The sequence below is a fragment of the Rana temporaria genome, chromosome 6 (genome assembly GCF_905171775.1).
Source record: "Rana temporaria chromosome 6, aRanTem1.1, whole genome shotgun sequence".
Taxonomy (NCBI): domain Eukaryota; kingdom Metazoa; phylum Chordata; class Amphibia; order Anura; family Ranidae; genus Rana; species Rana temporaria.
In genome coordinates this window covers 121,381,575-121,403,138 of record NC_053494.1, presented here as the reverse complement: position 1 = coordinate 121,403,138, position 21,564 = coordinate 121,381,575, and the positions used below count along the sequence as shown (strand labels likewise).

At 43.0% G+C, this 21,564-nt stretch overlaps 1 protein-coding gene across 5 annotated transcripts in view; it reads right to left on the bottom strand.

The window, feature by feature from the left end:
* PARD3B (par-3 family cell polarity regulator beta) overlaps window positions 1-21,564 on the bottom strand; it is a 1,737,215-nt gene that overhangs the window by 1,081,675 nt on the left and 633,976 nt on the right. For all 5 annotated transcript variants that reach the window (XM_040357288.1, XM_040357287.1, XM_040357289.1 and 2 more), the window contains one exon: window positions 15,671-15,752. In XM_040357288.1, coding sequence (XP_040213222.1) covers window positions 15,671-15,752 — 82 coding nt within the window. The remainder of the gene's footprint in view (window positions 1-15,670; window positions 15,753-21,564) is intronic.

Genomic DNA, 21,564 nt, shown 5'->3' with positions numbered 1-21,564 from the left:
GAAATGCCAAGCACTGATTGCCTCTTACAAATATGTAAATAGACAAATGAAGGAAAAAAACAAGTGTTGTAACATAAATTCCTTCTAAATTTTCTTTCTTAGTACACTCATCCAAATCAATGATGTGAGGCAGATTTTGTCAAAATGTAGCAGAATGCAATTAGCTAAATATGAGAAGAAAAACAAGAGATGTTCTGACTCTCAAATAGAACTCGATAAACTTCAACACAATCTGTGTTTAATAATGCCTTGTGTACCAAGGGAAGTAGGCAATTACTACAATAATACTTTCTAATTATTCTACAATAATTTAAGGATTTATCTAATTTAGATTAGGACATTAAAGCGGGGGTTCACCCAAAAAATTTTTTTTAACATTACATTCAGCCGAGTTGTCAGAATGACAATCGGCTGTTTTTTTTTTATTTCTTTGCCGTACATACCGTATTTTCACCGCCGCTTCCGGGTATGTAATCTGCGGGACTGGGCGTTCCTAATTGATTGACATCCTTCCGACCGGCGCATACAGCGCATCACGAGTTGCCGAAAGAAGCCGAACGTCAGTGCACAGGCGCCGTATAGAGCCGACTCGCAGTCCGGCTCTATACGGCGCCTGCGCACCGATGTTCGGCTTCTTTCGGCAACTCGTGCAGCATATACAGTGGATATAAAAAGTTTACACATCCCTGTTAAAATGTCAGGTTTCAATAAATGCATATGCGGACCTGAGCCACATGGGGGGATCTCGGAGCTCAACAGACCAAACCCTCATATCAAACAGCATGTAAATCAGATCTAGGCGAGACTATAGATGAGGAGGTTTGGGGGGCAGTGGTCAAACATGGTGCACAGGTGAAAACGTAATACTTCCTTGGTAGAAGCAATTTACAAGGTACTGTCCAGATGGTTCCGGCGAGGCTGGCAAGATTGTACCCTGACACTTCACCCCTTTGATTCAGAGGATGTGGGCAAGAGGGTATTATGTTCCATGTCTGGTGGTCCTGTCCCAAGGTCCAGCACTTTTGGATCAGAATATTGACTCTGGTCTATTCAGTGACAGGACAAAACCGACCAAAAACATCCTAAAACAGCACCATTTGCGGACCTGCTGAACAAGATCTCTAGACACCCATTAACCTTCATTTTCTTTTATTGTTTCAGCAGCTAAAATTACAATAGTGTGAGCATGGAAAATTGACCAGCATCCTTAGAGACAGACAAGCCAGATTTGATAGGGCATGGTCTCCAAGTACCTCCAAGCTCCATAATTCCATGAGCTGGATAGTAGGGAGGCTAGGCCAAGGGCAATGACTTTTGCTTTTGATTGCTGACCTTTATTCTTCTCCTTTTCATTTCTTCCCTTCTCCCAGTTATTTTTTATTTTCCCTTTTATGTTCAAAGATTTACTTTATGGATGCAAGTGGAAAGTCCTGGAGCCTCTAACTTCTTGATGCCAATGCGGGAGCTATGTAAAGTGACTCCAAGTACATGATCAACTTTAATGATAAGAGCCCCAATTATGGGCTATGCTAAAGGTGCTACAGCTTGATCACACATTACCGAGAAGTTAAAATTAATCTGTTCAGGCCCAAGCAGGCAGAAACCTAATTCAACTGTATTTACCTTTAGAATTGTTTTTATATTACAGTCATATGTATCAGACACTTGGTCACCTTTTGAGTGTACACAGATCTGCTGTACTGATATACTATTTACGGTATATCCTAAGAAATTTGTTAAACTTTTGAATAAAAAATCTATTGCAAACAAAATGTCAGATTTCTGTGATGTAAACCAAAAAAAATCAGACAGATCAAAGGTGTGAAAAGTTCTGAAACAATTTATGTGACCTATACGCTGTACAAAAAACAAACTGAAATCTTTTAGAAGGGTGACGTAAAATTAAAAATAAAATAAAATAAAGTGGTTTCATAAGTGTGCACACTCTCTTATAACTGGGGATGTGGCTGTGTTCAGAATTAAGCAATCAAATTCAAATGCATGTTAAATAGGAGTCAGTACACGCCTGCCATCATTTAACGTGTCTCTGATTAACCCCAAATAAAGTTCAGCTGTTCTAGTAGGATTTTCCTAGTCAAATCCTACAGGAAAAGCAATTGTCCCCGCAGAGAACTTCCAAAGCACCAGAGGGATCTCATTGTTAAAAGGTATCAGTCAGGAGAAGGGTATACAAAAGTACTGGTTGTGTGGTACATGTGACAACAATCCCCTGTTTTCTTCATATGTCTGGGCTATGGGGTAGAGTGGCAAGACAGAAGCCTTTTCTTACAAAGAAAAACATCCAAGCCTTATTATTTTGGGCAAAAAACACACCTAAAGTCTCTGAAAAGCATGTGGGAAAATATGTTATGGTCTGATGAAACCAAGGATGAACTTGTTGGCCAGACTTCCAAAAGATATGTGTGCCACAAAAACACCACACATCTCCAAAATAACACCATAGCCACTGTGAAGCATAGTGGTGAAAGCATCATGCCTTGGGGCTGTTTTTAGTCAGATGGAACATGGGTCTTAGTCAAGGTAGAAGGAGTTATGAACAGTTCCAAATACCAGTCAATATTGGCACAAAACCTTTGGGCTTCTGCTGGAAAGCTGAACATGAGGAGGAACCCAAAGCATACATCCAAATGAACAAACTCATGGCTTTACCAGAAGATTACAATTTTGGAATGGTCCAGCCGGAGCCCAGACCTGAATCTGAATTGAAAATCTGTGGGGTGATCTGAAGAGGGATGTTCACAGGAGTATTAGTTTAAGGGTGTACACACTTATTATTTTTTGTATTTTTTATTTTTACTTCCCTCCACTGAAAAGATTTCAGTTGTCAACTGAGTTGTACAGTTTATAAGTCACATTAAAGGTTCTAATATTATTTAACTTTGTCTCATTTTTTTTTTACATCACACACACCTGACATTCTAACGGGGTGTGTATATTCACTGTACTCTGCTTGGTGCTTCTACCCTTAGGACTCTTTGGCTCCACCTGTCTTCCAGCTGCAGTCAATCTGTAATCAGGTCAGCCTTTAAATAGCAGGATGCTTTGTGCCCATTTGCTGGATCAGTTTCCCTGGGTGTGTGCTATACTACATACTGAACAACTGAACTTCTGGACTTTGAACTTTGCCTGATTTCTGGACTACAGTCTCTGCCTATCGATTCTGCATTACTCTGCCTTGTCTATGACAACACTTCTGGATTCTGACTTTGTGCCTTGCTGTCAAGTTTATTTGCTGGCCTGGCCTGCCTGACTATGCTAACACCTCATGCCCCAGCCAAAGCTCCACTCTGGACTAAACCTTTCTATAGGTACATTACAGGGATGGAAGGGGAATGAATGCAAAACAAAACCTACCAAATTCCAAGCTTAATTTACCGACCAGTCAACATTTAGAAAAAAAAAAGAAAATCCACGGTTTTGTTGTCGGAACGTCCGATTGTGTGTATGCAGCATTGGAGACAACCCCAGTATCAAAAGCATCACCACAAAACTGGGAGAACACAAAGCAGCAGGATATGCTGACTTTGTTTTTTTTTTTTAATCCAACACCTAACCTTCCTTCTCAACTTGACTGAATTCAGAGATTATAGAGAAATCTCTAACTTTAATATCAACTGGAAAAAGTCATAGGCAATGAACCCTATTCTTTCCCAGTCGACCATAGAGGCACTACAGTCACACTTTTCATTTAAATTGACCTTGAAATACCTCAAATACTTAGGAATTCTCTTTACCCTTACGATTGAAAGCATCTTTGCAGCAAATTTTCCTCTGTTTTTGGCACAAATCAGTTGAGACTGCCAAATGGGCGACTAAACTACTACCCTGGCTTGCCAGAAACGGTGCGCTCAAGATGAACATACAACCCCCGACTGCTATACCTCTTCCAGACTCTGCCAATACCTATTCCAGAATCCTTTGTTAAACAACTTCAAAATGAGTTTGGAAGGTTTTTGTGGATGGGTAAAGCACACATACTCAATCAGTGACTTTGCTCAATGATTCATGTCTTCTAGTTCTGTGAAGGCCTCAGAGGCTTCTGGCCCCAGGTAAAACATTGGATTTAAAAATTGACCTACATTCAAATGTTGCCTTTTTGTTACATTTATACATTAATGCCACTAAAACACTTTTTATTGTTACATCTGCCTAATGCCGCCAAGGCATGCATTCCATTATTCTGGAAGCAACTAATTCCCTTTCATCAAGATTTGGCTCACACAGATAAACAAACTTAAGCTGATGGAGAAACTCATAGCGGCTGCACATCACAGAGAAAAACAAGTCTGTAATGCCTCGTACACACGACCGGTTTTCCAGACGGGAAAACTGTGAGGGGAGCTTTTGGCCGGGAATCCCAGCCATGTGTATGCTCCTTGCAGTTTTTCAGATGGGAAAACTGGCCAAAAACTGTCGGACAAAAAAAAGAGAACCAGCTCTCTTTTTTCCCACCGGGAAAACCGGCGGACTTTTGCCCGGCAGTTTTTGGCAGTTTTCCTATGAGAAAAACTGCGATTGAGCATACACACGGCCAGGATTTCTGACCAAAGCTCCATCGCAGTTTTCCTGTTGGAAACAATGGCTGTGTGTAGGGGAAAAGACTGCCCGAGCAGGTTCTCGGCTTTTCCCTTGGGATTTCCTACGGGAACTTTACCTGTCGGAAATCATGCACTTGTGTACGGGGCATAAAGCTTGGTTTTACTGGACTGAATTTACATGTACACCTAAAAAATTGGGATATATTAGGCTCACGATCATGACACTGCTGAACCCAAGCACCCGCCCCTTCCCCAATACTGTCAAAGACCAATCTGGAAACTTGTGGTCGGCTCTACACACTCTTTCCCTCCACCTCCCATTTTTCTTTTCCTTCTCTTTCTTTCTTCTTATCTCCTGCACAGGCAGCATTTTTGCTGCCTTGTCTCATCCAGTCCTCCCAGTCTTTTTTTACCCATAAAATTATAAGATATACAGGTTGAGGCTCCGGTAATAGTCATAGGGCAAACCAGTATTATTTCTGACATGATGTTTCTAGCATCTACAATCCCATTCTGATATTGACTAATGAAACAATTCCCCATGTAGGATCTAATGACAAATCTTAAATAGGTATGTGCACAGCGCTCACTGACCATATTGTGTTTTATTGTGAAGTCTACTGGATTGATTTGTTCCTGTATGACTTAAAATTCATAAAGAAAAAAAAAAACTAACAGTAGCCACAGATCTGGGATACCTGTCTGTTTAAAAAAAAAAAAATTCTGACAAACTATTTACATTCAGCCAGGTAAGAACTAATTTTGTGTAGTGAATCTAGGGAGGAGCTGCCCTAATCCCCAAGTTTTACCTAGAATGCAAATCACCTTTGCTTACTTCTTTTTTCTCCCTTCCTCACCTTTTTGTCTACTCTTGTATACCCTTTAAACTTTTTTAAAAAAACTTACGGCGCTATTCGGCCGCTAGCGGGGTGCTTTTAACCCCCACTAGCGGACAATAAGGATTAAAGCCGCCCACAAAGTGCCGCTTTGCCGGCGGTCCTGCCCATTGCTTTCAATGAGCAGGGCGCTTTAGGAGCGGTGTATACACCGCTCCTACATCGCCTCAAAGATGCGGCTGGCAGGACTTTTTGAGCATCTTGGGCTTTCACACTGGAGTGAAAGAGGAGGCTCTTTCAGAGCGCTTTGCAGGTGCTATTTGTAGCTCTATAGCGTCTGCAAAGCACCTCAGTGTGAAAGTAGCCTAAAACAGAGCATACAATGAAAAATTTATTAGCACAGGTAATTTTTAGTAGAAAATTTGAAGATTGGTAGATAAAGTATATGCGGCTGAAATGATTTGACAATTTCTGCTTTCTTTGTTCAATCTAAGCCCTTTTCACTGTTTGAGCTTCATCACTGGACAGTGAGGCCAACCATCATATTGGGGGACCAACAGGAAAGGTTTACATCTGAAAGAGCATTGGATACAGCTTTACTTTTTTAGGAAAAAGGAAGATTTATATTTAAATTCAGCTGCCTACATTTTTGGAACTATTGATTCCTTTAAGTTTTGGTTTCACGGAAATTAAAGTACTATTAAAGCTTTGTTTAGAAAAAAAAAAAAAAAAAGAACAAAACATGGTATACTTACCCTGCTCTGTGCAGTGGTTTTGCACAGGGCAGCTTTGATCCTCTTCGTTTTTGGGTCCCCCACTGGCACTCCTAGCTCCTCCCCCTTGAGCAGTGCCCCCAGAGAAAGCCGTTTTTACCTGGGGGCACTGCTGCATGCTTGCTCCCATGTCGCTGTTCTATGCATCCATAAGACACTCAGAGCCGTGCCTAACCCCACTCTCATCATTGGCTCACTGCCATCACAGCCGGTTAGGAGGGAGTGTCCCAGGACAAGCCAGTCTATCATGTATGCCACTGGATCAGATGGAGCTCAGGTAAAGATTGAGGGGGCTGGGGTGGGGGGTTCTGCACACAAAGGGGCAGATCCTCAAATTTGGCGCGCCTTGCGTAATTTCAAATTCATACGCCGTCTGATCTTAGATGCAATTTTTCGGCTTCCGCTAGGTGCCGTTCCCGTCGTAATCCGCGTCGAGTATGCAAATTAGCTATTTCCGACGATCCACAAACGTACGACCGGCCGTCGCATTTTTTTACGTTGTTTCCGTTCGGCTTTTTCCGGCGTATAGTTAAAGCTGCTATTTGGTGGCGTACTCAATGTTAAGTATGGCCGTCGTTCCCGCATCGAATTTTTAAAATTTTACGTCGTTTGCGTAAGTCGTCCCTTAATGGGGCTGGACGCCATTTACGTTCATGTTGAAAACAATGACATCCTTGCGACGTCATTTGGAGCAATGTACCCTGGGAGTTTTTACGGACGGCGCATGCGCAGTTCGTTCGGCGCGGGGACGCGCTCCATTTAAATGAAACACGCCCCTAACCGCCCAATTTGAATTCCATCGCGAGAGATACACTACGCCACCGTAACTTACGGCACAAATTCGTTGAGGATTCAAACCAACTCAAAGTACAGTAGGTGCACGCGATATTGTGTCAATCTCGCTCCCTTTCTCGGCGAGATTGAGCACCTACGAGCCCCATCGCGGGAGCCAGCGCCGAGCTGGCTTGCCGCGATGGAGAGAAAGCCGTCATAGAAGCGACGGGAGATCCGACTTGGATTACCGCCAATTCTACACGTGTGCGGCGTTTGTTATGAATCCTAAAGGGGGAAGTCCCCGCCGGATTTTAAATAAAAATTCGGCATGAGTTCCCCCCTCAGGAGCATACCGGGCCCTTAGGTCTGTTATGGGTTGTAAGGAGAGCCCCCCTACGCCGAAAAAAACGGCGTAGGGGGTCCCCCCTACAATCCATACCAGACCCGTATCCAAAGCACGCTACCCGGCCGGTCAGGAAAGGAGTGGGGACGAGCGAGCGCCCCCCCCCTCCTGAGCCGTACCAGGCTGCATGCCCTCAACATGGGGGGGTTGGGTGTTCTGGGGCAGGGGGGCGCACTGCGAGGCCCCCCACCCCAGAGCACCCTGTCCCCCATGTTGATGAGGGCAGGGCCCCTTCCCGACAACCCTGGCTGTTGGTTGTCGGGGTATGCGGGCGGGAGGCTTATCGGAATCTGGGAGCCCCCTTTAATAAGGGGGCCCCCCACCCTAAGTGAATGCATATGGGGGTACATCGTACCCCTACCCATTCACCTGGAGGAAAAGTGGTAAAAACACAAATAAAAAACACAGGGTATTAAAATATTTTATTAGTCTGCTCCGGAGGCTCCCCCTGTCTTCTTTAGCTCTTTTACCAGGGGGAGCTTCTTCTTCCGATTTCCGGGGGTCTTCTCCTGCTCTCCGGGGTCTTCACCGCTCTTCTGTGACGTCTTCTCCGCTCCGGGGGGTCTTCTTCTATGTTCGCCGCTCTCCGCTCTTGACTCGGCACACCCCGGTTCTTCCTCCCGCTGTCCGGTGCCTTCTCCTTCTTCCGCTGTTCTGTGACGTCTTCTCCTCTTCTTCCGCTGTTCTGTGACGTCTTCTACTTTTCCCTTTAGGCCGCTGTGCTGTGACGTCTTCTCTTCTTCTCTTCTCCCGATGTTGACACGCCGGGCTCTTCTCGCTGCAATGACTTGTGCCTGGCTTGCGTCGGACTTATATGGGCCTCACAGTCCCATCATGCTCCGGTAGGTACCACGTGGGTAGGTATCACATGGGTAGGTACCAGAGCATGATGGGACTGTGAGGCCTATATAAATCCGATGCAAGCCGCGCACCTGTCATTGCAGCGAGAAGAGGCGACGTGTCAGCATCGGGAGAAGAGAAGACGTCACAGCACAGCGGCCTGAAGGGAGAAGTAGAAGTCGTCACAGAACAGCGGAAGAAGAGGAGAAGACGTCACAGAACAGCGGAAGAAGAAGAAGGCACCGGACAGCGGGAGGAAGAACCGGGGTGCGCCGAGTCAAGAGCGGAGAGCGGCGAACATAGAAGAAGACCCCCCGGAGCGGAGAAGACGTCACAGAAGAGCGGTGAAGACCCCGGAGAGCAGGAGAAGACCCCTGGAAATCGGAAGAAGAAGCTCCCCCTGGTAAAAGAGCTAAAGAAGACAGGGGGAGCCTCCGGAGCAGACTAATAAAATATTTTAATACCCTGTGTTTTTTATTTGTGTTTTTACCACTTTTCCGCCAGGTGAATGGGTAGGGGTACGATGTACCCCATATCCATTCACTTAGGGTGGGGGGCCAGTATCTGGGGCCCCCTTATTAAAGGGGGCTCCCAGATTCCGATAAGCCTCCCGCCCGCATACCCCGACAACCAACGGCCAGGGTTGTCGGGAAGGGGCCCTGTCCTCATCAACATGGGGACAGGGTGCTCTGGGGTGGGGGGGCCCCGCAGTGCGCCCCCCTGCCCCAGAGCACCCAACCCCCCATGTTGAGGGCATGCAGCCTGGTACGGCTCAGGAGGGGGGGGGCGCTCGCTCGTCCCCACTCCTTTCCTGACCGGCCGGGTAGCGTGCTTTGGATACGGGTCTGGTATGGATTGTAGGGGGACCCCCTACGCCAGTTTTTCGGCGTAGGGGGGCTCTCCTTACAACCCATAACAGACCTAAGGGCCCGGTATGCTCCTGAGGGGGGAACCCATGCCGAATTTTTATTTAAAATCCGGCGGGGACTTCCCGCTCAGGATTCATAACAAACGCCGCACACGTGTAGAATTGGCGGGAATCCAAGTCGGATCTCCCGTCGCTTCTATGACGCGCACGTTGGAATGTGCTGTCACTATTCCAGTGAGTGCGAGATGTCGGCGAGATCTCGGCACCATGTCGCCGAGAATCAGCGCGATGCTGTCGTGCTAAAAACACAATATCACAAACACCTACTGTAAGTTACAGCAGCGTAGCGTATTTGACATCTGCGCCGGGCGCATCGTATGTATGTGGATCTGCCCCAAAACGTTTATCTTAGAATGCATGAAGGTAAAAAAGCTTCAACATTTAGAACCACTTTAATCTTTGCCTATACATCTTAGCCTGGTCGGACTTCAGCAGAGTGAATTTTAATTGGTTTCCATGGGTTGGTAAAGCTAAGAACAAGCTATTGTGAATACATTTTCTAGAGATTTATATTGTGATCAAGATCAACAAAATACTTTTGTTATAGCAAATGATCTGAAAGGTATGGATGTATGTGAAATAACAAACTCCAATGCAGCCAACATCCAAACAACCATAAATCTTAAGCACTATCTTGTTTATTTTAATACATTTTGTAGCAAAACACAGTTACCTAGAGCTACAGTTCATCGGGCTCACATGCATCACATTCAGTATCTGTTTAAATCTCCAAACTAAAAGTGCTTTGTGCATGGGCACTAAATTTATGATGTTTCCAGTTTGGATATTTAAATGGATTTCGAACGTGATGCTTGTTACATCTGAGCCTGGCAGTGTACAACTTCTTGGATTTTTCAAGACACATCACAACTGGACTAGTACTGTAATATGTTATCTTGCTTCAATACATTAATTAAAAAAGATTCTGTGAACATGTTCTAAATATTTCAATACCTCAATCTGGTTTGTGGTTTAAAGCTAAACAATGATATAAGCATGCAGAGAACTTTTTTGCTCAGTAAACATGAAATATGCAGGTGAGAATTTTATATATTTTCATTTGCTGGTTTTGGACCTTTGACTGCTAGAGGATTTGCAAACAGCTGCAATAATGTTATTCTTTTAAACTGCACTTTTTTTGCTGTCTCACACGCCTGGAAGAACCACACTGCTTTGTGAAAAAATACAAACTTTTGAGTCAGTGCACTACTACCTTTCATCTTTAGAAGATAATTGTGCATTAACCCCTTAATAGCTAAAAATATGAATTGACTTTGCACTCATCAGGAGGAATGCTTATCAATTACAATATTTTTTTTATGTCTTGGTCCAAAATAATATATATATATATATATATATATATATATATATATATATATATATATATATATATATATATATATATATATATATATATATATATATATATATAATGTCTTTGCGTTTCATTGCAGCTTGGTTTTTTCTCCCTTGGGAGCCCAGCGTGGATGGCGTCATGTGAGGGGTTGTTTAATCTGTCTCCTGGTGCGGAACGGGGGTGGGGAATGGACGCTAGCATTGTGCCCTTCCCTTCCCTGGTATCCCTGGCAATGCCAGGGATGTTTTCTTCCTTCCGTGTCAGCGGTGTCCCGTGACTGCCTCCTGACGTTGGCAACAATGCACGTGTACACTCTAACCCTGAGTGGCAGGTGCACAGGGCAGACTTAGTAAGCCATTAGTAAGTTAATACATCTTCATTTCTATATACACTTATCTTTATAACACCCAGGCATCTTTTGGCCTAGGATGTTACTATTAGACTGATTCATATATATATATATATATAATTTGAGGTAGATAGAAATAGGTTGGTGAAAGGAGAATTTGCAGATTCAGGCCTATGGATAACGGAAGCAGTCCTGCCTCCAATGGGGCTTTAACTCACATCGCCACTCCAGGAGTGGGTATAGTGTACCTGGACAGGCCTCTCACAACGACCTGGCAGCCAGAGTATCACTCGGAACCTCTGAGAAGGAAACACCAACTTGGCTCTAATGGAATTAGAAATAGGAGTGGAACCTCTGCCACAGGCCCTCTACTCAGGAAAGTAGATAATAGAGCGAATCCTCTCAGCAAATATAATTTGCCTGAATCTCCCTCAGGTAGACTTCTTGATTTTGAGGTCACAGACTGACAAGTTGCAGCATACAACTTCTCAGTGTCTGGCTACCCAGATGCCCAATGGATTGTCTAAGCCCTATTGGATCACCTGCCTCCGGGCTCACCTCAGACCGACTCCCCACCGAACAGCACAACTCGCTTGGGATCTCCTTCATAGAATGTGGGGACCCAGTAAGTCACTGGGGCCCCTTTGCAGCTTAAGTGGCTCCGGGCCATGAGGGCCCAGAACTGGGAACTCCGTGTAACACGTGCGCCCCGGCCTGATAGGCCATCTTGCCGGGGCCCGTAATGTGCGCACACCCTAAAGGTGGGTGCCGCACCCGGAACGGGTGAAAACGAACCCCACAAAATGGCGTCTGACCAAGAAATACCCTCCCCCAGCATGCCCCGCAAGGGAAACACTCCTCTGATTGGCTGCTGGAGAAAGGCGCCTCTGCCTGGCCTCCTCTGGCGCCACCTGCTATCCAAAGATGGAAATGTATCTTTGGAACACAGAATTAACCCACAGGACAGCCCAGCCTGGCAGAAACCCAATTTAACCAAATCAACATGGATGAGAGCAAAGTAACTTCTCTCATCCCCCTCTAAATTTAACATAGTGCCTGTACTGAAAGTACACAGGCGCTACATATATATATATATATATATATATATATATATATATATATATATATATATATATATATATATATATATATATATATATATATATATATATATGCGCCTTACAGGTGATCCACCAATATAAGGACTGCTAGCTGACGTTTGCAACTGATATCTACTTCCTTTATTGATGGCACACATACAATAATTTGATACTGGGAGAAAAAATAAAACATATTTCTCTGTGGCCAAAACAAAGGTAACTTATTGTATATAACCATCAGCAAGTAACAAAATATATTTTGATTTTCATACATATTTATCTTTGTGACATCCAGGTGTCTTTTGGCCTACGATGTCACTATTATATAGATGTGTATATGTGTGTATATATCAGTATATATGTCTTACAGGTGATCTACCAATATAAGGACTGCTAGCTGATGTCTATAACGGACACTTATTTCCATCATTGATGGCACACCCCAGACAATTTGACACTGGGAGACAAAATGTATATTTCTTTGTGGTCAAACAAAGGTAACTACATGTATTACATGTCCTCCTGGCATCCCTGCTACTTACTGACATAACACCAGTAATGGGGGGGGGGGGGGGTCTTTTAGCTATAGCCAACTCTAAACAACTGTACTACATATATACCATATACAGTTAGAAATTGGTCCTATTCTGTGCTCTCCCACTTCACAACACCCTCCTCTGATCTTTCACACCTGTGCCCGTCTGCTACTAACATGTGACCTCTTGTAGGCAGATGTAATTTCCCTGCTCGTTTTTCACTATCAGGTGAACCATAGGGAGAATCCAGCAACCATGTTTTTATGTTGACTCTGGTTGTGAATATATGGTGTTCTACTTAAGGTAGGATATGATCTCAAATCTTGAATTCCTATCCCAGTGTTTTTTTTTTTAATGAAAAATCAATAAAATTGAATGTTAATGATATTTTTAATGTATCATAGATGCTTATTTAATACCCCCTGAAGAAGAACTTATACATTAATAGTGACTGAAACGCATCAGAGATACGCTATATGGCAACCCAATTTGGTGAACTATATATGGATATTGTGACACTGTGTTATGTGAATACCATTTTTTTGTACACCAGAGATCCTATTGTCTTTTTTCATGTAAATGTATCCATTTCCCCTTTATCCCACACTTTATTATGTCAATTTGATACTTTTTGAATAAAATACATTATATATATTTTTTTTTTACCCACATGTAAACATTTACAATTTTTCTTGCTGCATATAAGCCCTTGGGAGTAAATTTGCCTTTATCAATTACAATATGAGCTGACAAACAAAAAAATGCTTGCAGTGCTGGTACAATTTAGCATGTGAAAATCAATCTTATCAAACTTAGCATTACTGTTACTAAGATGACCTTAAAGACATATTGTGAAATGTGTATGATACAACACTTATGTTGGGTTCACTGTACAAGTAATGGAGGTTGTTTACATATAACCCACATGTATAATTCAAAATCAGCAGGTGGAAGAAAAAAAAATTGGTAACTAAATCAGCATAATGTAAAATTAACACTCAATATCGGATTGGTAAACACAAGATACATATCAATATTCTCAATTTTCACAAAAAATAAGTGTCACTTCTAAAGTTTAATAGCCAGATTCAGGTAGACGTGCCTAACTTTAGGCAGGCGTAGAGTATCTCATATACGCTACACCACCGTAAGTTAGAGAGGCAAGTACAGTATTCACAACCAACTTGCGTCCTAAGTTACGGCGGCGTAGTGTAAATGCGTCGGCGTAAGCGCTCCTAATTCAAATGTGGAAGAGGTGGGCGTGTTTTATGTCAAATAAGCATGACCCCACGTAAATGACATTTTGAACGAACGGCGCATGCGCCGTCCATGGACGTAACCCAGTGCGCATGCTCCAAATTACGCCGCAAAGACTCATTGGTTTCGATGTGAACGTAAATTACGGCCAGCCCCATTCACGGACGACTTACGCAAACGACGTAAAATGTGAAAAATGTGACGCGGTTCCGACGTCCATACTTAACATTGGCTGTGCCATCTTTTTGGTGGTTTATCTTTACGCCTGAAAACGACTTACGTAAACGGCGTATCTTTACTGCGACAGGCAAGCGTACGCTCGGGAATAGGCGTATCTAGACGAAAATCAGCGTACATGCCCCTATCGGCCAGCGTAAATAGACAGCTAAGATACGATGGCGCCGGCGGTCGTATCTTAGCAACATTTAAGCGTATCTCAATTTGAGAATACGCTTAAATATACGATGGCGCAGATTCAGAGTTACGACGGCATATCTACTGATACGCCGTCGTATCTCTACTTGAATCTGGCTATAAGTATTTATCAAGTAAAAAAAAAAATAGAAGCTGTGGGTAGGAAAAGGGCCATAAACATGTGTCAGGTATTTAATAATCAAGTGTTTCCACTTGTTCTGTCCCTGTGACAGCAAATGGGGTGATGCAGACAGTCATATAAACCTGCCTGGGTTTCTTTTTTTTTTTTGTTCCACAAAGATTTTATTGAGAATAAAAAGAGAACAGTGTTACAGACAATACAGCATCAACATTATATATGACAAGCGATCTCCAGGGGAGCCACAACATATGTCTATGCTTGAGATTTAGGAACCAGCAAAACATATATGGTTAGAGTCATACAGCATTGTCAATAACCCCATAGAAACTTTCAACTATCGCGTTGCTGGGTTTCTGACTCTTCACCATGCCGCTAAGAAAAACGTTTTTAATGCTGCGCATGCCCTCCTTAGTCCCCTTTCACACTGGGGCAGGGGGTGCGGTGGCGGTAAAACACCACTATTTTTATCAGCACTTTACCGCTAGTTTTGCGGTGCTATTCAGTTACTAGCGTTAACAGTTTTACCCCCCCGCTAGCAGCCAATAAAGGGTTAAAACCACCCACAATGCACCTTTGCAGAGGCGCATTGCCGGCGGTATAGCCACGGTGTCCCATTGATTCCAATCGGTATACACACCGCTCCAAAAATGTGACTAGTAGGCCTTTGTTTCCATCCTGCAAGCGCACCACTCCAGTGTAAAAGCCTGATGCCCCGTACACACCATCACTTTATGTGATGAAAAAAAACGACATTTTCTGTGAAGTAAAAAATGACGTTTTTGAAACTTCAATTTTCAAAGATGAAGTTGCCTACACACCATAGTTTTTCTCACAATGTTCTAGCAAAGCGAGGTTACGTTCTCACCACTTTTTCCATTGAAGCTTGCTTCATAAGTAGCTTCTGTTTTTTACTACACACGGTCAATTTCTGTGAAGTAAAAGTTGACGTTTTGAAAAACGACACATAAAATTGAAGCATGCTTCAATTTTTTTGGGTCGTTTTTTAGAAGACATAAAACAACGTTTTCCCCCACACACGGTCAATTAAAGTGACGTTTTTAAAAACGTCATTTTTTTTCATCACATAAAGTGATGGTGTGTACGCGGCATTAGGCTTTTACACTGGAGAAACAGCAGCAGATGTTTAGGGTCGGTTTGCAGGCACTATATTTAGCCCAATAGCGTTTGCAAACTACTCCAGTGTGAAAGGGGTCTAAAAAATGCTTTTCCTCTCTTCTTGTCCATTGACCATTGCAACTAGGACAATAAGGGATGGGAAGTCCTGATAGTGATTGCCTTAACTTAGTCCACAGAAAAAAAAAAAACATTTTTGGTTGTGGTTCTACTTTGCTCTACACAAAAACTTTTTTCCCTATAAAGAACAGACATTAAACCACAATACCTTTCTTTTTAAACCGAAAGCCATTTTGATCAGAGATGTTCTCCTGGATAAATTTTAGCACAGTGCCTGGCTCTGACTGGTCCTGCAATCAAATAAACCATTTGATTATTCATAACACTTAATCATACAGGATGTTCAAAAAACAGAAATGTCCCGGAAATAGAGACACCAATGGTTTAGCTGAATTATTACACAGTTCTTACTAACTGTATGGGATACATTTTCCAAACTTTAGGTACACATACAGTGCCTTAAAAATTATTCATACCTCTTGGAATTTTCCACATTTTGTCATGTTACAACCAACAATTTTAATTTATGTTATTGGGATTTCATGTGATAGACCAACACAAAGTGACACATAATTGTGAAGTGAAAGGAAAACGATAAATGGTTTTCATTTTTTTTTTTTACAAATACATATCTGAAAAGTGTGGCGTGCATTTGTATTCAGCCCCCTTTACTCTGATACCCCTAACCAAAATCTAGTGGAGCCAATTGCCTTCAGAAGTGACCTAATTAGTAAATAGAATGCACCTGTGTGTGCAATGTAATCTCAGTATAAATACAGCTGTTCTGTGAAGCCCTCAGAGGTTTGTTAAAGAACCTTTGTGAACAATCATCATCATAAAGGCCAAAGAACAACCGAGACAGGTCAGGGATAACGTTGTGGAGAAGTTTAAAGCAGGGTTAGGATTTAAAATATATATATTCCAAGCTTTGAACATCTCACAGAGCACTGTTCAATCCACCATCTGAAAATGGAAAGATTATGGCACAACTGCAAACCTACCAAGACATGTCTGTCCACCTAAACTGACAGGCTGGGCATAGAGAGGCCCATGATAACTCTGGAAAAGCTGCAGAGATCCACAGCTCAGGTGGGAGAATCTGTCCACAGGACAACTATTAATTGTGCACTCCACAAATCTGGCCTTTATGGAAGAGTGGCAAGATAAAGGCCATTTTTGAAAAAAAGCCACAAGAGGTCTCATATGCAGTTTGCAAGAAGCCATGTGGGGGACACAGTAAACATGTTGGTTCTACAAAGTATTGACTCAGGGGTGCTGAATACAAATGACCATTTGACATGTGTACTGGGGTTTTTTTATGAGAAAGTTAATCAACTACTGTTAGAATCCCTCTTTTTTTATATTTCTGGCACATAAATGCATTGCATTTAAATGGCTGTCCCTACAGTGGATGAGTGGCCATCAAAAGTCAATTGCACACGCCTCAAACATCATCATCTTTATCAACAGAGATGCACTCTTCACAGATTTGAGACCCATAATTGCAAACCCCAGGTTTAGCTCCCCTGAAATTAGTATCCCTATGGATTTTCAAATGTTAATACATATCAAAATATGTCTGCTTTATGCTTTTATTCTCGCATCCACAGATAAGTCTGTTCACTTAACATATCTTTGATGATAAACAGGATGATAGGTACGGGCAAAATTGCAGGCGGGCACAAAGTTAGTAGGTGTAGGGACAGTGGCATTATTTAATACTGAGTTCGTGTTAAGATATGTATTCTATTTTCTGGTGTCTGTTGCTGTATTTTATGTTACAATCTCACAAGGCACAACACACTGCATAGTGTAGGGATAATCTGTAAATATGTTTGTTTCTGCAGAGACAGCTTTCTGATTTATTACTAATATGTTTCATATATCAGAATTGCTCGGGATTATGATGTTGTTATCCATTTTATTTTATAGTATTTTCTATTTTGTTTTGTGTTTTTTTCTCATTTGCAGATTTGTTTTTTGGAAAACTTACAAACCTCTTAAAGTGGAAGTAAACCCATCAATTTAACCATTTCAAATAGGTTACATTTCTGGCACGTGCCGGGAATGTAACCCTTCCATTGGTTGTGCTCTCAACCAGAATATCAAACAATCCAATGACTAGTGTCATAACTGATCACATGTGCAGCATCACGGCAGTTGCAGATTAAACATAGGCCACTTTAAAGCAGACCTTTAGTCATTTTTCTTTCAACTTTCAATCTATTAAATCCTCTTCCCTTGTTGTTTTAACTTTGGCCAGTAAGACATTTTTATTTTCCTGCCAGCAAATACCTTATACAGCCAACTTCCTGTTTCATGTCTGGTCATTAGCCCAGTCTTATGTCATCATGCACAGCTCTCTCTCTCTCTCTCTCTCTCTCTCTCTCTCGTAAGAGTTTGCCAGGAAGGGAGGGGGCATGAGTCATAAGAGAGCCAATGAAAACTGCAGGGCTGCAGAGCTGGAGGTGTGCCTCTGTGTCTGAATAAATGCAGAAAGTAAACAGGCAGCAGCTTCAACTGCCCACAGTTAAAATGGCTGTAGAATGGCAAATATGTTATTACAAATTATGTGAGCAGACTGTAGTTTCTCTTTAATAAAAATGATAAAACATAAATAAAAAAAGGTTCCTACATGACATGCCTTACTAAGCCAAGAGCCTACATTAAATATATCTGGTCTACACAGTACAGTACAATGCAATAGTTTTAGTAAATATAAACCACCAATTATCTTTTCTTGACAGCAGTATATGGCAGTCTTGTGACTTGTATCACTGTCTGCTTAAGCTTGTAGGAGGAATTTTCATTCTCATCTGATCCATTCTCAGCTGATCCATGCACTCTCCCAAGAAAAATAAATAAATAAGCTCTCTAGCAATGCACCCCAAACTGAGCATGTACAACCCTGACTCCTAATGCTCCGTTCTATCAAGAGATGGGTTGGAGTCAGTTAAAGAAGGAGATAATCAGAAAAGACAGGATCACACAGCTTTTTTAAACAATGTTGAGCTATGTACTGAGGGTCTTACCATTTTAAGGGGGTCATAAATCATGTTCCAAGTAATGATTAGGATCATAAACTCAGAGCAGCATTAATTCTCAACACTTTCCTGGAATGTAGGTGTATGAGCAGCTCTAGTGCCTGATGCCCATGTACCATTTTGGTACATAACTGCCAACATGTCAGAGCAGGGAGATGGATGTCAAGCCACAGATAACACTGACACATTTTCTCCCCATCAGAGTGTCATGGCTTTATTAAATACTTAATAGGTTATCACATTGTTCAGGACACTGTGTGCCAGTTGTTTTGAAGCTAATTTATACAGAAAAAAGACTGGATTTGCAACAAAAAATATACCGATCATGTTTTAAACAAACTCAATGCTATTAATCTACAACTTCCAGTATTCCCTGAATGTAGGATTAGGATTTTTGTATGTATTTTTTATTTTACCAACCTCAAATTTTTTGATATAACCCACATTTATACCACCACCTCATCTATCGATATAACTCACAATTATGTACAGTATCTCTGACAAACCAGAAACCTCTCTCCTTCCTTTCCATCTGGAAACAGAGCCTACAGCATCATCTTAAAAACGCAACCAAGACCAGTTGCCAATGCAGCTGAGCTCCCGTTTTTACAAATCTAAATTCAATATGTTCTCCCAAAAGTAGATCAGCCTTAAGGCCACACATAGCAGCCATTTCCAGTTCTTGTGGTTGGCAGTTTATTTGTCAAAATTTCTAAATTACACATACAAGATGCCCGCAACAGATACTGTGCTATAGCATGCAAGTGTCTGCATGTAAAACAAGAAATATACATTTTAATATAACTGTAAATTTCATATCCTGGAGTGCAGTACTGGGCACATAAACCAATTAACCTCTTGCTGACTGCCTCACATGCAAGTATGACGGCAGATCCGCTCTCCTATACTGGATCACATATCTAGTATTGGATCCAGCACTTCCAGGTAGGGGGCATGCATGCTGGCTGTGCTGTGATTAGTCATTGCACAAGCCGATCAGTGGATGCCGCCATTGATTGACTGCCAGCACCCGCTGATTGGCGGGGATGAAGACATGACAGAGCTCTATCAATGTAAACAATGCATAGCTCTGTCTTATTAGCGGGGATGTGTCAGTGTTTGTTTCCTTGCAAATCAGGGAATACAAAAAAAGGACACATCTCTTAGTAAAAGCAGAGCTCAGTAAACATACCAAGCACTGATAGGTAAACATGTAACTAGGGTTGTCCCAATACCACTTTTTTAAGACCGAGTACAAGTACCGATACTCTTTTTCAAAAACTCGCCAATACCGAATACCGATACTTTTTTTTTAATGTCATGTGACACACTGATAGATGGCACTGGCTGATGGGCACTAAAATGTGGCACAGACTGACTGGCAGTGGCACGGATAGGTGGCACTGATTATGCAGCACTGATAGGTGGCATGCACAGAAAGATGGCACATATAGCTGGCACTGAAAGATAGCACTGACAGGTGGTACGCACTGATGGCTGGCACTGACAGGTGGCACGCACTGATGGCTGGCACTGACAGGTAGCACACACTGATGGCTGGCACTGACAGGTGGCACACACTGACAGGTGGCACATATATGTGGCAATGATGGGCACAGATAGGTGGCAATGATGGGCACATATGAAGTAGCACTTATAGGGCTGCACTGATGTGTGTGGCACAGATAGGCGGCAATGATGGACACAGATAGGCAGCACTGATGAGGGGGGGGGGGGGCATTGATAGCTGGCACTGATGGCTGGCATTGACAGGTGGCACGCACTGATGGCTGGCACTGACAAGTGGCACACACTGATGGTCGGCACTGACAGATGGCACACACTGATATGGCTGGCACTGACAGGTGGCACACACTGATAGGTGGCACACATATGTGGCAATGATGGGCACATATGAAGTAGCACTTATAGGGCTGCACTTATATGTGTGGCACAGATAGGTGGCAATGATGGACACAGATAGGCAGCACTGATGAGGGGGGGCATTGATATAAGGTGGGCTGTGAGCTAATGGGGGTCTCCAAGGGGGGTGCTGCTGATCTAATGGTTGGTTACCACACATTATATCAGCAGTCAGTACACCCTCTTAGAGACCCCCATTAGCTCAAAGCCCCCTCCCTTCCTTAGAGACTTCCAGAGATCAGAGAGCTGCCCTCTTTAAGACATCATTCATGTCTTATCAGCGTGACCCAGGAGGGAAGTGTGAGAGTCGAGCTGGGGAGGGGGGCAGAGCCGCTCTTGGGCTATGCAGACAGTGTGTGTGAACAGATCGGCATTTTATGTTACTCACATGCACACTGTTCCCCGCAGCGCCGGCAGCACTTTCTTCCTCTCCTACCAAACTGCTGAACCATGTAACGACGGGGCGGCACTAGAAGGCATCTGTCGGGCAGGGAAGAGAATATGCTGGGTGCAGGAGGAGTGCACACGCACACCGCTGCCATCCCTGTACACTACAGTAAGTGATTTCCCCTGCGCGCCCGCTGACTTCCTGTTATTCCCGCCTCTCTCTCCTATCTCTCCCATCCCAGGTATCGGATCAGGTATTGGCAGCATTTGCGCGAGTACAAGTACTCGCGCAAATGCTTGGTATCGGTCCCGATACCGATACTAGTATCGGTATCGGGACAACCCTACGTTTAACCCTTTGACCTCTCCTAGATTAACCCCTTCTCAGCCAGTGTCATTAGTAAAGTGACAGTGCATATTTTTAGCACAGATCACTGTATTTATATTACTGGCTCCCACCAAATGTCAGTTAAAGGGTTACTAAAGGAAAACAAATACTTTAAAATAAGAAACATTTTATACTTACCTTAACTGTGCAGTTTGTTTTGCACAGAGTGGCCCCAATCCACGTCTTCTGGGGTCCCTCGGCAGCTGTCTCTGGTCCTCCCCGCAAGAACTCATCACCTTCATGCGAGAGAGCTCGCATACCGATGAGTCCTTGCGGGTGTGCTCCCGTGATACAGCGAGCGACCATAGCCGCTCACTGTAACTCTCGGCACGCTGCGTCACTGGATTTGATTGACAGCAG